At 43.8% G+C, this 16,215-nt stretch overlaps 1 protein-coding gene across 10 annotated transcripts in view; it reads left to right on the plus strand.

Annotated features, from left to right (window-relative positions):
- mef2cb (myocyte enhancer factor 2cb) overlaps positions 1-16,215 on the plus strand; it is a 39,507-nt gene extending 23,292 nt beyond the window's left edge. Inside the window, exons 3-10 of one of the 10 annotated variants that reach the window (XM_008285482.1) lie at positions 1,532-1,675; positions 1,878-2,015; positions 4,597-4,786; positions 5,590-5,637; positions 10,127-10,299; positions 11,786-11,915; positions 12,292-12,427; positions 12,675-16,215. In XM_008285482.1, the coding sequence (XP_008283704.1) occupies positions 1,532-1,675; positions 1,878-2,015; positions 4,597-4,786; positions 5,590-5,637; positions 10,127-10,299; positions 11,786-11,915; positions 12,292-12,427; positions 12,675-13,023 (1,308 nt within the window). In that variant the 3' untranslated portion in view covers positions 13,024-16,215. The remainder of the gene's footprint in view (positions 1-1,531; positions 1,676-1,877; positions 2,016-4,596; positions 4,787-5,589; positions 5,638-10,126; positions 10,300-11,785; positions 11,916-12,291; positions 12,428-12,674) is intronic. The other 9 variants (XM_008285484.1, XM_008285483.1, XM_008285488.1 and 6 more) reach the window with 9 other exon arrangements.

Raw genomic sequence — 16,215 nt, forward strand, 5'->3', positions numbered from 1 at the left:
ATGGAGTAGCTAGCACTCGTATCTCTTCTGTGAGTGAGCGCTGACGGAGACAAACAAATGAGAGGAAGAAGTTCACTGAGATTAACTTATCTTAGCATCTATCTTCCTCCTTTCTCCTGCTCAGTGTCTCTTTCTTTTTTCTTGACTCTAACACCCACTCTCACACACCCACACATGCACACACAAACACAGACTCATTCCCCTCTTTCCCCTCCCACACACAGACACACACACACACACACATGCAGTCACACACACACACACACACACTTGATCAGCATCAAATACAGGGTGTGCTAAAGTAAATTTAATTACGTCTGTCTGATATGGAGCTTCAGATGAAAGTAGGAGAGCGCAGTGTGAAGCGACGACTGCACAGACAGGAGCAGGCCCGTGATATTCCTCCTGTAGACTAATCTCCCTTTATTAAAGCCAGGAGGAGAGAGGGAGGGAGGGAAGGGGGGGAGAGGCGTGTGGTGGTGGTGGTGGTGGGGAGGCGGAGAGGAGGAAGAGGGGGTGTCTTTGATGAGATCTCTAACTGTCAGCTACTGTACTTTTCTTCTCTCCCGCTCCGTCTTTGTCTCTCTCTTTACGAGGCAAATGAACACAGCACCTATCGTTACATGCCTACTTGCTCAAGCAAACATACCCTCGTGCTATCACACACAGTAATGTGCTCTGAAACTTATCCCTGTTGTTAAGGTTGTCAACAATATCTAAAAAAGGACAGAGGCAGCTCTCTCTCTCTCTCTCTCCTCTTCTATTGCTCTCTTTGTCTGTGTCTCTCCTCCAGTTTAGAGGGAGTGGTGAGCGAGTGGAGAGTGTGGTTTTTCTGCCTGTCTGCTTTTTTTCTGGCCACTCTAATGGGGGCAGGTGGCCATCAGGTGGCCAAAACAGAAACTACCACATTTTAAAAAAGCACACGTACCACAGTCATGAACTCATACGCTTTCTGCTGTATTTTAATTCTATTTCACGGCCCGCTGATGATTATGGTTATAAAATGTGTTTTACTTTTACGACTGTTCCCTTTGCTGTGCAATTATGAGGTTTTAAAGGTCCCATTATTTGTCATTTCGTGGAGATTGTGATCATTTGTTATGTCTTGTTATTGGATGTGATTGAATCATTTGTGCCATTTTGAATGTTTAGCTGCATGTTTACTCGTACACAAAACCACCGTCGTATCTTCGCATCGGCCCATGAGGTTAGAATGGAGCCAGCCAACATGAGTCATTGAAAAAGGTTAAAGACCTTTTTTAGAACAATTTCTACGAATTTTCTTTTAGAAAAAAAAAGGTACTTTGAAAATGAATGTATTTGGAACAAATCAAGATACCGTTCTTACAGTAAGAGGTCTTAAAATGGTTTTCCAAACAACCTCTAATTGGACTTGTAATTTGTCCAGACTCATTCTAAGAGGTAGCTCCTCACACTTCATTATCATTTGTCCCTCGCAAGCTGTTCACCTGGGTTTCTGTTCCCTACCTGAAAGCCCTTCAACTATATTGTGCAACTACTCTGTTTGCAGACATTGAGAAAGAAGGGCCTAAACGGCTGTGACAGCCCAGATCCCGACGCAGATGACTCGGTTGGCCACAGCCCCGAGTCCGAGGACAAGTACAGGAAAATAAACGAGGACATTGATCTGATGATCAGCAGACAGAGACTGTGTGTAAGTACTTCTCGTTGAACCCAGAGCCTTCCTCTCACCTTTCTTTCCTCTCTTTCCCCCCTTTGTCCCTTTTTGCTTTCTGTCGCTTCATCCTTGTCTCCCTGTTGTCGTCGTCTGTTCGCACCACCCGTCTCTCCGTCCCCTTCATGTGTGTGTGTGTGCGTCTCCCTCCGTCCTCCTCTGTGGTTGCGGGACCCGGCAGGCATTGAGCAAGAAGGAGAACAAAGGTGGCGAGAGCCCGGAGCTCGAGTCTGCTCTCATCCTCACCCCACGCACTGAGGAGAAATACAAACAGATTAACGAGGAGTTTGATCACATGATAAAAACCCATAAGATACCTGTAAGTACTGGGTTCGTACTGTGCCGCATCATCAGCAGGCTAACAAAGTGCTGACTGGCAAGTAACTGTTGAGCTAACCCGGCTAACCACCATTGTTTGGCACTAGACTAATTACACAAAGTGAGAGTGAGAGTCAGACCAGAGTGACATTATACTGTGTACTTACAGTGGAGAAATTACAGTCGTTTGATTTTGCTTGTTTACAGTTGAAAATGGACCCTCTAATTTGACATAAGTGTAACCATAACTAGCAGGCACTTTTGCTATATTAATTGCAGACTTTCTCTTATGACAAATTTCAACCTTTCTCGGTTCCCACCTTGAACCCATGCTACCCATAATGCCTTGCCTGGCTCTCGGGGGAGGTGTGGTCTGCATGCGCTTTTCCTTTTCCTGCACCAAAAACACAGCGCTCAGTCACCCGCAACAACGGGGACAGAAGCTGTGGCAATGAAACAGCAGCAGATATTCACAAAGTCTTCAGCATGTCTCCATACCTCACTAAACGCAATGGTCTCTTCTGCTTGCTGCACTAATCGAAGGCAAAGTTTTCAGTAGCCTTTGTTAGTGGATGTGTATGTCTAGACATGTCAGCTGCTTAATATACATTATGTATTGTTAATTTTACAAAAGAATCAAATCTACAGCCAGCTGCCAGAAACCACAAAATAGAGGCTTCTTTCTATGTAAACTGAGCCTGCCCCCTCATTCAAAAAGCACCATACTGGAATGGTTAGTCCTCTAGACTCACAGAGAAAGAGATAATTCCACAGTAGATAATTCAGAGAAGAACTGCAGTGTCTGAGCCATGTGGAGCAGGAGGAGATGTGGTTAGAAACAAGGCAGGGGTTGGTGAGCTTGGGCTGGCGTGTCGGGGTGGGGTGGCTTTGGGATCGGGGCTGGGTGGGGATGGGGGTGGAGCTGGGTGCCGGGGAGGGGAGAGGAGAGGAGGGGAGGGGGGCCTTTTGCACAAAACAAGTGGCAGTTCAGTGTGTGGTCAGGGTGGCTGCCAAGCACTGGGCCTCTGGATTGCTGGGGACTGTTGAGGGGACTGTGGGGAGAGGCAGAGGAGGAAGATGAATGAAAACAGGAAGGATGGCACCAGTTAAAGGACAGCTCACAGACGGGGCCCTTACACCCCAGCAATAGGGTGTGTGTGTGTGTGTGTGTGTGTGTGTGTGTGTGTGTGTGTGTGTACACGCGAATGTGCTCACAGAGACAGCTTCCACACTTTTAGAAAACATTGCGAATCATTAGGGTTGAAAAAGTCCAACAAGGAATCCGAGATGGAAGAAATTACAGGGTCGGTGGGGATAAATAAAACCGAACCAGAGACAGCCCCTGACTGGGTATAAAAGAAAGCATCCATAGGTTTTGGCTGGCCCGCTCTTGTGTAAAGTTGCAGCTAAAGCGAAATAAAGAGAGGCAATGAAATATGGTTAAAGCAACCCTCTTTGTGCATTGAAATAATATTTGGCCTGCAAGATGAGCGTTAGCAGAAGAGAGAAAATCAGAGAAGCTGATGTAGTGCTAAGGCACATAGCCCACTTCCACGTTAGCTGGAGCTGATGATCCCCCTGATGCACTCCCCGCCATGGCCCTGAGACACATGGCAGTAATTTAGGGCCCTATTTTCTACTTCCTAAAACTAACATGCAGGATCAACCACTTCCAGGGCACTCCCAAGGTTAAGCCCTTCTGCCAAGTGACACAATAAACATGACAAACTAGATGCCTGGGGCTGCCAGGTTACCTCTACTCATGTTCCTGATGAGACTGCTGACTGATCTGAGTCTACCACTTAAAACACTTTGCATCAGCTCTACGTGACAGAAAAATAAATTATTCCTAATTGCATTCAGTTCTTCGGTCTACTTTTGCAAGAATTACTGCAGGCTTTTTAGTGAGGTGAAGACAGACTGAATTATCTTTAGCCCTTTTAGAAGAGTTGGACGCCATTGACTTTTTCCCAGTGAACCATGGCCTTCTAATTTCTGTAATGTAATAAAACTGAAATAAATTTAGGAATATAAGTGCAATGACCTGAACCCAGTATTTCCCTGATTCAACATTTTGCCTTCATAATGGTAAACGTCACAGTGTGTCAGGGCCAACATCTCAGTCCTTTATAGTGAGATGTTAGCGGCCTCATACCTATGCTGGATCAAGTTAGAAGTTTTGCCAGCCCATATCATCTTGAGGGCAGTTTATATAATACTGAGAGGCGCTTCCCTTTTGTTTTTGTCCTGTCCTCCCTTATGCCGTCTGTACTGTCTTGTCTTTGTAGTCGTTGCTCTGTGAAGCTCTCTGTACAATTCATCTACACATTGGCTGTCTGCTGTTTGTTGTCCATTTGTCCTTTTGAACTTGGCTATCTCTGTCATTCTTCTTTTGTGTTTGACTGCAGATAGTCACTTTAAATTCCTTTGTGTTCCTGGAGCGTTTCTGAATTGTCACGTCTTTTCCCTCTCCCTTTCCTCAAAAGTTCTTGTTTTAGTTTGTCCGAGCCAGTGAAATTGTTGTAATCTTTAGTCTAATCGCACTCACGTCTCGTGTCTCTCTTTTCCCATCTCTTTCTCAGCAGGCTGTACCCCCATCGAACTACGACATGCCCGTGTCCATTCCCGTTAGCAACCAGAACAATCTCATTTACAGCCATCCCGGTGGGTCCCTAGGCAACCACAATCTGTTGCCACTGGCACACCATGGCCTACAGAGAAACAGCATGTCTCCTGGAGTTACACACAGACCCCCCAGTGCAGGTAACACAGGTAGGGCCTCACATGCACTCATGCACCCATGTACATGCTGTTATCCCATCTGTCTTATCTTCTCGACTGCGTGTGTGCCGCTCTGCCATGCTAACAGACAAACACACATTAAATGTGCGGCTTATTTTACTACCGCTACCCACAGTGTTCCACCTAAAGGCAGTGAAAGAATCTAAAGTCCTCCCTCTCCACATATAGTTGCATATTTGCCTGCTCAGTATTTTGTTAAAAGTAAGCTGATGATTTAATACAATATGAAATCCCAACCCACAGTCTCACTGATTTAGTGTGAGGTTCTACATATGGGATGTCTGGCCCTATGTATAGGCACTAAGTTGCTGGTGACATAAGCAAATTGGGTCTGTTGGTTTGTTATTGTTGTCCAAAGTCCTTTTTCTGTCCCTCTGGTCTGAAGGCTGCTGCCCACACCCTCACCCTGTCATTACAACTGGATGCTAGAAACGCCAGCACAAACTAAATATGAGTTTTGGCGCTTGTAGCATCCACACCAAACCGCACACGTTCTGGACCCTCCCACTCTTCCACCTCACATGCCTTAAAAATAATAATGTGTCATTTTTCTTGGACGGCAGCGTAACGTATCCGCTCGCAGTGTCCAGTTGCTCAGCATGTTAAAGTTTGAGTGGGAAGCGGTATGACTTCTGGTATCGGTACACACGATTTACTGACACACGCGTTGTGATTAAACCGAGCAAGAGACAGAAGGCAAAGTGGATCTTATGTGGGTGTCTATCCTCTAATGGTTTTCTGTCTTTTTCTCCGCTCTCTATTTCATCTTACAGGTGGCCTCATGGGTGCTGACCTCACCACTGGCGCAGGCACCAGTGCTGGTAAGAATGGCCTCCTCTTCTCTCACACAGATGTCTGCTAACACACACACACACATACACCCACACACACACACAATTCATGGCACCCACTCACCCACTTGGGGCCATAAAATCCATGACTAACACTAACCCAAACCCAAGTGGAGATTTTGTCCATGATGTGTTGAAGTTAGTGGTCGTGGAGTTCATCTGGGAATGTTTGCTCAGTGCCTGGGCTGTGACACATCCTGCCTGTGTTCAGCTATAAAATGGTAAAACAAGTGGGGGGGAAACAGAAGTAAAACTGCATTATATACTGAAGCAGGAGCTTGCCTGACATGCAGTTAGAAGAGGTGCTGGAGGTTTGAATGGAGAGTTAAATTGTATCTGTTACTCAGAGCCATCTATTTATTTCTATCACCGCTTAGATTTCTGTTTGCAACCAGATTAACTCAATGTTTAGATTTGCTCTCTGTGCCGTAATGATCCTGCGGAGAGCGGAGCAACCCATATTTGAGAAACATGTGTAGAGACTCTTATGTGTTAGCTTCTGTTTGTCTATGGGCTTGTCCCCGAGGACATGTCAGACCCGAGTTTATGGCAAATAGCCGGCCTTTTAAAGGGTTAAATTTTACAGCCTCGGCATACAGTGCGGAGTGTAAAAATGGAGATTTTGGGGGCGTCAGTGGGGCACAGCTGGGCAGCCTTGTCTGGCCCCTAAGGCTCCTTCACAAGAGGTCAATGCCTGGTTTCTCTGTCTGGTCACTCATCGCACACACAAACACATACGCATACACAACAGGACCATTTGTTGTGGCGTGTGTTCCATTGACGGCGTTTTGCAGTGCATGCTTCAAATGTAGCCTTTGTGTCACCGCGCTGAAGGAACAGAGGCGCTCTGTGAGAGCTGTGCGTCGCTCAGCAGCAGCGAAAAACACAACGTGGAGAGAGAGTCATGTGGGAGCTGAAAGATTCCATTCAATGCTCTCTTAAATCTCATCTAGGGGGAGAGAGAAAGAGCGTGTTGGGGGGGAACCCCAGTGATGAATATCCACTGATGGTGGAAGCATGTGTGCAAAGGAGAAACAGTGGGGGGAACACAGATGGAAGTGTTCTGCGAACTTGGTCAGCCATTTTAATGATGTTCCTCTAACATCACCAGTGTGAGGTGGCCCAGCCACTGTGGCACCACAGAGAATGTTTTAAAGTTTCTCTCCTCTCCACTGTAAGTTTTGATAAGCTGACTGTACAAGTAGCTGGCTGACTTCTGTGAGTGGAGTGGCTTAAGTAAGTAGTGGTACTGGAGGGATTTTGTGTGTGTGTGTGGATGCGTGTCTTAAACATGCCCAGAAACACAGCCCCTCTTTTGTTACACTGTTGGTGAGGAGAAAATAAGAACTTTGGAAGTTCTTTTTAATGGCAGCATTAGCACAAAAATATGCAAAGGTTCAATCATATCTTTAGATAGTCCCCGTTATTTGGCCTGGAAATGTAATTGAAACACAACATTTTGTATACGCTGTGCAAATATGCCACCAGAAACCCAGATGTGGGGGTAAATTCAAAATCACTAAAGCTCCCCAGGTAATTCTAGTCCAGTGTAAATAGGGCATGTTACTGAAAGTAGCCTGAGTCATCATGTCTTTTCTATGGAAACAATGTGGGAAGTGTGTATGTTTGCTCATTTATATGTATGTGTTCAATCTGTCAATTCCTTAGCTGGCTAGCAGAGAGCACAAGGTGAGAAAAGAGACAGAATATGAGTGAAAAAGAGAGAGAGAGAAGGCTGATTAAGGGAGCTCTGGCTGAAGGCCCCAGCCTGTGAACACCTCTCCACCTCCATTTGTGCAATTAAGTAGCTGTCATCTGTGCTCCGGTCAGCACTCTTCTCACCAAAGCACTGCAAAGAATTAACGAGAATCTCCCGTCACCTCTCACCTTGATCACACACCAATTACACCCTTAAATGAGTTACATACAAGGTACATCTTTAGGACATGTCTGGTCAAAATCTCATAGAAATGAAAGCTGAAAACCACACATATAGAAACTGACAAGAAGTCAGGTTCAGCTGATCACACAATGTCTCAATCTTGGCAGCAGCTCGCACCAACTGTACAAGTTGTAGCCTAAGCGCGAGTGTGACACCTCAGTTCAGTTGGAGAATTCAGGGTTGAATGCACGTTTGGCCAAACCGCAACGGAAGAGTGCGTGTGTATGGGGAATAGAACGGAGTGCGCCTGTTAGACCACAACAGGACATCAGAAATTTGTTCAGTAACAGTAAAATGTACAAGAGTTTAACCACACCTCTCCTTTGTGTGTGTGTGTGCGGTGTGTGTGAAAGGGAAAAAGACTGAACACCCGAGGGGGCCTTGTCAGACACATGCATCTCGATGTGCCCTGGCTAACCGTGAAACTTGTACACTCACATTGCAATCCTTCAGCTTTGACCCTCGCTGTCCCCTCACACCTCAGAAATAGAAAAAAGAAGAAGAAAAAAAAAAAAGTTGTTTCTCTGATTCTTAGATCAGATGCACTTCTCTACGTGTGAGTTTTGCACAGCAGCAAAAAAGACTCCTTGCTGGGCCTGTGTTTAATTTTGGTACTTCCTCTAAACACCAGCCTGCGCTGCAGCTCGACTGTGCAAAGCAATATTAGAGGAGGAGAGTGGAAATGAACTCTGAGTATCACGTCTTCGGCTGATAGCCAGTGAGTCTCTGCTGAATGCAAGCGTCCTGAAATCAGGGTGATCACGCTATAGAAAGGAGAGATTTCAGTCACATTTCTTGCTTTATTAGCTTAATTAGCTTGTGATTTTACTTTTGAAGTGCTTAAGGACTGGCCTATGCCACTCGTGATTATAGTCATCCAGCATATAATTGACTGGACCACGGCCATCTCCACAGGGTGGCAATACACAGATGTCTGATTAACTGTCACCAAGATGGAGTCTGTGTCATCTTGACCAAAGTGTGTATTAACGTCTCTCTATAGCTCAGTGTCTTTTTTTTATTCATCTGTACAGAAACACTGATGTACTTCCTGCTGGGTTATTTACTAAAGTATGTGTATGTGCGGTGTGTGTGTGCGTTTCATGTGTGTGTGAGGTCTCATTCATCTATCTCCACATGCACCCACTCAATCTCACAAAGGGCCAGCCATGAGAATGAGAGAGCGGGAAAACTGAAGAGGCAGCTGCCTCTTTACTAATGTGAGATTGACATTGGAAGTGAGGGTCCAATACAAAACACACATGTGCATCCATATGCATGGCTCGTGCATAAGCAGTCGCACAGCATGTGTCACAGAGTCTCAAAGTCAGACTGTGATTATATACACTAAAAATGCTCCGTGTATGAATCCGTGCACACGCATAACTGTACACAGCAAAACATACAATGACACACAAAATCCATGTAAACATCAGCTTATACATGCTTACACATCACACATGCCAGCAGAGGCAGGCGCACACACACACACACACACACCCAGAAGTAACACGCTGTTTTTCTCGTTTTCTGTCAGACAGCCTCATTTTTTCTCACCGCTAGCGGTCGTTTACTCTTCAGATTGTTCAAATTGAGCTTTTGAGACTTTTCATTTCCAAACAACAAAAACCTCGCTCTCAAATTAAACAAAGATCAGCAAGGGAAATTGCCCAGGAAGACATCTGCGACTCATTTTCCCCTGGAGTATATGATTAGGAAATTCATTTATGTCTAACGTATAATTCCTGCCCGTCTTTCAAGTGGGAACGTCCACACAGTGCCCTGTGTTCTACCCCTTGGAAGAAGGAAGGAGAAGTAAGGGGAAAAACAGCCTGCGGGATTGGGTTAGAAACAAAGACTATGTTGCTTGCAAGAATGCTCCACTTTCAGTTTTTTTTTTTTTTTTTAATGATGTTGCTAGGATTTTTGCCCCACCGGTTTTTGAGGGAGAAATGGGTGCTGCATTTGGCCCTCCATGCTTAGGGGAATGCAAGTCTGGTGACAAGGTCTTTGTCTGGACAAACCGCAGAACCATGTTTAGCTCTGATGGCCAAATGATCCGTCCCATCCCTCTGTGGTCTCGCTACCCGTAATTAGATGTTTTTACAAGATTCATTGGCTGTTGGAGGGAACATGTAACCTTCATTGACAGTGATAGCAGAGGGTAAGGTCCTGGCGCGTAAATGCTGTCATTGTATAACTCCCAAACAAACAGCGGCGATCATAAAGGCAAAAACAGCATGTCTGACTAGCTGCTCCGTCGATGTGCACCGTTTGAAAGTGCACTAATAAAATTCCTGCCACAGGAAGTGAGAATGAGCCAGAAACAATGAAAAGGAGCACAAGGTGAAAATGGATTCATGTAATACTTAATTAGGCGACACTGTCATAAACAGCAGGAATTTCAAGATTCATTAGACTTTTAAAACAGGTTTAATAACATGTAGTTGTGTCTTTGTTTCAAACAGGAATACTGGTGTGTTTCATGTTTCTCTGCCCTTCTCTTTGCTCTCTCAGGAAATGGATATGGAAACCATCGCAACTCGCCTGGTCTGCTGGTCTCTCCAGGTGGCATGAACAAGAACATGCAGGCTAAGTCTCCTCCACCCATGAACTTAGGCATGAACAACCGCAAACCTGACCTACGTGTGCTCATCCCCCCTGGCGCCAAGAACAATATGCCCTCCATTGTGAGTAATCTTCCAATCCCTCTTGTCGTGCCACCATTCTTCATTTCCTCAGTCACTTTCCCTACTGCATATCTCCCTGCCTACTGGGGGTCTGTCACGTTTTGTTTGCTATTGTTTATTTTCCCGTCGTGTACTCTCTGCTGCTTTCATCTCTTCATATCAGACTTGGGTTGACGAGGTTATGTTTGCGATAAGCTCGTCTTTAGGTACATGGCATTTTTGTTGTTTTGTCATGAGCCTTGGCAGATTGTTACGCCAACTTCTTTCTTTAAAATTTACCTTTGACCCAAGGCTGATATACTGAGATTTACTCTTCTGCTGTGTCTGTGTTGGCACTCTCCTACTATAGGTCCTTGTATTTCTTTCTGATCTCTTCATGATAAAGTGTGTTAAGTTAGATTAGTTGCACTAGCTGGTAGCATCCTCTTTTCACATTAGTTTTCCTTCCGCTGGCTCAGTCCTACAGCTGATCAATCCCTAGATCCACGCCTCGCCACCACCTCGATATGCTCACTCACACTCACTAATTTGAATTTATTACCCTCCCCTTTCAATGCCATCAGTCTGAGGATGTCGATCTGCTATTGGTAAGTCAGATTGCCACTCAAATCTAGAAATAAAAACAACCCTAAATCGATCTTAAGAATCTGAAACTTTCGGGTTCTCTAATCATAAACTGGTTAAAATAGTTCTCAAGAGCGTAATGTGCCTTGTAGAACTGAAAGCGCTACAGTCACCTGAGTCTCACCTCTTCATTTGCATTCAATTTTTCCTTTCACTACAGAGATTATTGCAGTTAGATACAGCGTTTTTGAGAAAAGCGGTCTTGACTTCAGAGTAACTTTCACCTTTATTGTTGCTGACTCTGCTGAAGGCTCCAATGTCACCTCACATGACATTTTTTGAGGGCACATAGTGCCATCCAGTGGCGTGTCAGAGTAACAGCAACCTGGCCTCTTTTCTGCCACAGCCCTTGCTTGTCTACGCCGCCATTTCTCCCTTATATCTCTTTACCTGCATGTGGCATCTTGTATTGCACATGCACAGCTCGCAGATTTATTACTCAGAGCGTAGAAATGAAGGGCATCAAAAGAGTACACTTTCATTGTACATCAAACCTCCATTATTTTCTGACAAACCCTCCCCTCTGCCTCACTAAAGTGCCTTTCCCTTGCCTTTGCTACCCTGTGTTGCCGTGGAAACCGATGGTGTTACTATAGCGACAGTAGGCCCTCGGAAAAAGGGTGGTAAATGATAGGGTTGGCAGGGTTCAGCCGTGCCGCATGTCAAGTGATTAATTTCCCCAGAAGTTGGCATCACATTCATTCTCTCAGCATCTGTTGAGTGAAAGAAAGAAATGAAAGAAAATAAAGAAAATACTTTCTTGGTTTATTGCAGTTTTTTTTCTGTTTGTTTTGTCTGGGAGTTGGTTTCATGTTCTCAAGCCTCTCCCTTTCTCTCTCTTTCTTCTCTTCCTCTGTCACAGAACCAGAGAATAAACAACTCTCAGTCTGCTCAGTCATTGGCCACCCCTGTGGTATCAGTAGCAACTCCCACTCTACCAGGACAAGGCATGGGTGGTTACCCATCTGCCATCTCTACTTCTTATGGTACCGGTATGTACCACACTGTGTGTCCTCTTTATACATTACATTCATTTGTCCATTAACATAGGATCGGTTGGTGTAATTATCTCGTATAGATTTTAAATAATGTAATATCACATCAGTTGCTCTGTATTATACACAACTTACCACCAAAAGTAGTTTAAGATGTGGTGCATCAGCAACAAATAAATGATTTATTTAGTTGAAGGTACATGTGTTGCTTTTATGAAATCCTCAGTAATTGTCTGTGTTATACAGCCGTCTACCACCAGAGGGTGCTGTTGCCACATTCACCACATTTACTGGCATCGCATTCTCTTTGAGACTCTTTGAACAATCTATAACCTCCATCCTCCTCCTCTTCTCCCTGTATGTTTGTACACAGAGTATTCCCTGAATAGCGCAGACCTGTCCTCCCTGTCCGGCTTCAACAGCGGCAGCTCCCTACACCTCGGCTCGATGAGCGGGTGGCAACAGCAACACCTTCAAAACATGCAGCATTCAGCCCTCGGCCAGCTAGGGTGAGTGCACTGAACTTCGTTAGAGGTGTTGTTGGCAAACGCATGATGTAACACATAAGTTATTATTTGTTTTTGAGATGCCACACTCAGATATCTTAAGACTCCTTCACTGTTTTCAATCTTCACTTGCAAGATCCAAACACAAATGACACCTCACGAGTGTGCGTGTACGCGTACTTGCATGCAAGTCACTTTGTTTCTTGCTCTGTAACTCTGTAACCTCTTGCGTTTCCTCTCCTTCCAACAGAAATTGCTCTAGCTCTCACTTATGTCAGGGTTCAAATCTCTCCCTGCCCTCTGCTCAAAGCCTGCACATCAAGTCCGAACCTGTTTCTCCTCCTAGAGATCGCACCAGCAGCACACCGGGGGGCTACGGTGGTGGGGTACCACCTCCCCAGAACCCCTCGTCCCGCCAGGACTCGGGACGCTCCCCTGTTGATAGCCTGAGCAGTTGTAGCAGCTCCCACGAGGGCAGTGACCGCGATGAGCACAGGAATGAGTTCCACTCACCTCTGGGACTGGCCCGGCCCGCCCTGGACGAGCGCGAGAGCCCCTCCATCAAACGGGTGCGCCTGTCAGAAGGATGGGCGACATGATAGCTCTGTCCTGTACCCCGGCAGTGCCCCGAGTTGCCCTGATCCCCCGGCAATGCAGCATTACGATGCCCCCCCCCAAGTCAGCTCCCTCTTCTTCCTCCTCTCACTCGATATCACGAGTCACTCACCACCCAACCCCATGATGGCCTCTTTCCTTTTATCACTTTAACGTTGAAGGAAAGAAAAGGAACAACCCTTTTCGAAAAACCTATTTGTAATTTCTTTTCCTTTTTTTTTAAATTTTCCTTTTTTTCTTTTTGCTGAGTGTGTGTGTGCTATACATATTGACATTATATAAACCAGTGGGGTGTTGTAATGGGGGGTTTGGGAGGGTGGGTGTTGGTTGGGATGGGATCTGGGGGTATTTTTGTTGGGGAACTATGCATAAACTGTATTGTGTGTGGATAAAAAGAATCACGTATGCATATATCTTTACACGTGTGTATGTGTACATATATGCATATCAACAAATAAAAAAAAAAAATAGTCAGGTACTCTGTTTCATAAAACGTACTTACAGTTTGCCTCAGCGATATATCAGTGACTAGAGACAAAAAACAAAAAAAACGAAGAAAAAAAACAAAAAAAACATTAACATGAGAGTGAGTGTGTCCAGTGGAAAACACCTTAGCACTTGAGTTGGACAAACAATACATGTGTACAGTATCGGTTTCATCGCTATATACCTTCTCTGCAGTTCTCCCTTGCAAAAATGTGTGTTAACATTAGATGATGTCATGTTGCAGGTTCAACGTATTTATGTAAATAGCGGGTCAAGGGGGGAAGGGCAGGGGTCAAAAGTTGCCAGACATTACAAGATTTATTTACTCACTAAATGAAAAGCTATTATGCAACATTTGAAGGATTGTACAGGTAAACAGGCAAACCCAATGCGAAACGTGTGGAACCTTTGACGATTTTAGCGCTCCCCTTAAAGAACGGAGCCAGGACCACCCTTTGATCTGAGAGCTACGTTGGTGTAATCAAGAAAACTCTGGATCTAGTATTAACTATTCAGTATTGATAAACAAAAAAGAAAAAGAAAAAACAATTGTACGATACACTTGCTTATATTTTCATATGAAAGGAATACAATGCAAAGCATTTTTGTGGCTTTTTGTAGTTTATATAAGCCAGAATGTGTTTTTTGATAGCTTTGCTAATAAGAGATGGATAGTTCACCCAGAGGGGAAAAGAAAGGGCTTGGAAGCCCTAAGCCATGAAAAACAGACTGAGATCCAATGCTTTGCTGAACTGTTTTATCTTTGTAGAGGTTTGTTTTTAAACGTGTATTTCTAATTATATATAATAATGGTAATATTAAGAATCTTTAAAAAAAAAAAAATCTGTGAAATTAACATGCTTGTGTATAGCTTTCTAATATATAAATATATATAATAATGATTTTTGTTGGTTTCTTAGTGGAGTTTCTATGTGCAGTTGCACATGTTGTCTGGTTTGTTTCATTTGAACTCTGAACAGTGCTGTTCGGGGGTGTATTTAGACTAACCTTAAAAACCAGCTGGAAAGCATTGCCAGGGTTTGTGTGACGAAGGAAAGACAGGCCTGAATGCTGAAAAAAAAACAACCCGCTAGTGGAAAATGTCACAAGACTGGAACTGGGGAGGACACCGAAATAAATGTTGACACATGAAATACACGGTTGTCACACTGATGAGGAAATATGACTGACTCTCAGTCTCCAGATGTATTATTATGCATCAGATATTTCATTATGAATCAGAATTATTGGATTTAATACAGTTAATCTCATAAAAGATATTTTTGACATTACAGAGTTTCCATTCTGCCTCAAACCTTCACCCCAGCATTAACTCAAGATGTTGCTCAAGCTCAGAGCCCAAACGGCACAATTTTCTTTTGAATCTTATTTATATAATGCAATCCTGCATGTGCATTGTGATTAATTATCGCCGAAACCTAATTGGATTCTGTGTCGTCCGGTCACTCCTCATGTTCCGGTCTCCAACACAGGGTTCCACATCCTTTACCACGTCACCGACAGGTCAGCCTAAGACACCAGGAAAATTTGATCTTGCTGGCATGGGAGAAGCACAACTGTTTCTTTTAGATGAATAGCTGTTTTGATTTTTCTCTTTTTTAAACAATGAAACTAGCCACATATCTCTCTGCCTCCCACTCCCGTATCTGCTGTCACTTAAGTGTTATGATATTTCTATGTGCATATTTCATGCAGGTTCACTATGTTGTTACTGTATACAGTCTGTGTAGTCAAACGGGGCAGAGCCTCTATAAAGGTGTTCTTCTCTTCTTTTTTTTTTCTTTTTCTTTTTCTTTTTTTTTTTTAAACTTCAATACAAAAAGGTTGAGAAAAAAAATAAACATGATGTTTCAGGCAGCATAAGTGTGGAGAAACCAAAGCCAGTGGCATTTCTGTGTTGTAAACTCAACTTTTATTTTCACATTCATTTATGGTTTTTGCAAGCATTGAAACAAGATAATAAAAAGAATTTGCTCAAATGTACAATCGTTTTCACATTTCAATTCCAGTCGGTCGAATGCAGCTTTAGTTTATCGAGCTGCATAGCAAACCATAACAATCCACCTGTTTTGTTGCTCATCTGTCTCCCTGTGCATTGCATTCAGAAGGTTACATGCAAAAAAAACGTTGCTTTGTGTTTGAATTTTGTGATCTGAATCGACGGCACCGTTCAGGCCTGATCATGTGAAATGCATGCTTGTTGTCCTCCAACCACATGGCACGCTAATTCTGGTGCCACTTGCTCACTGAATGAAATAATGCCAACATGTCCTGACAGTTTTAATTAAGAGTGCTATAATTTTGACAATAATTTTTAACCAAAGACATGAAGAAAACTTGTCTTTATATCTTTGTTTTTGTTTTGTTTTTTGTTTTTTTTTCCTTTTTGTGTTTGTTAAATTTGAAGCCATTCTTTTTCATCATCTGTTGATCAGTTGTTCTTTGTCAATACTATTAATAGACTAAATGTTGGTACCTCAAAATTGACCCAAGCAGTACCTCAGCTGATCTTTTGATAAGTCACTTGCAGTGCAAAGGGTAGACCATACACCTGTACAGCCATGTGTAATAACATACGATTGCTTAAGGTCCCGGCATTCACGTGGGATTCTTTGTTGCTCCACTGTGTTTGTGGTTTATTTAAGTTGTACTCAAAAGTTGAAAAGGAA

The sequence above is a fragment of the Stegastes partitus genome, unplaced genomic scaffold (assembly GCF_000690725.1).
Source record: "Stegastes partitus isolate 25-593 unplaced genomic scaffold, Stegastes_partitus-1.0.2 Scaffold404, whole genome shotgun sequence".
Taxonomy (NCBI): domain Eukaryota; kingdom Metazoa; phylum Chordata; class Actinopteri; family Pomacentridae; genus Stegastes; species Stegastes partitus.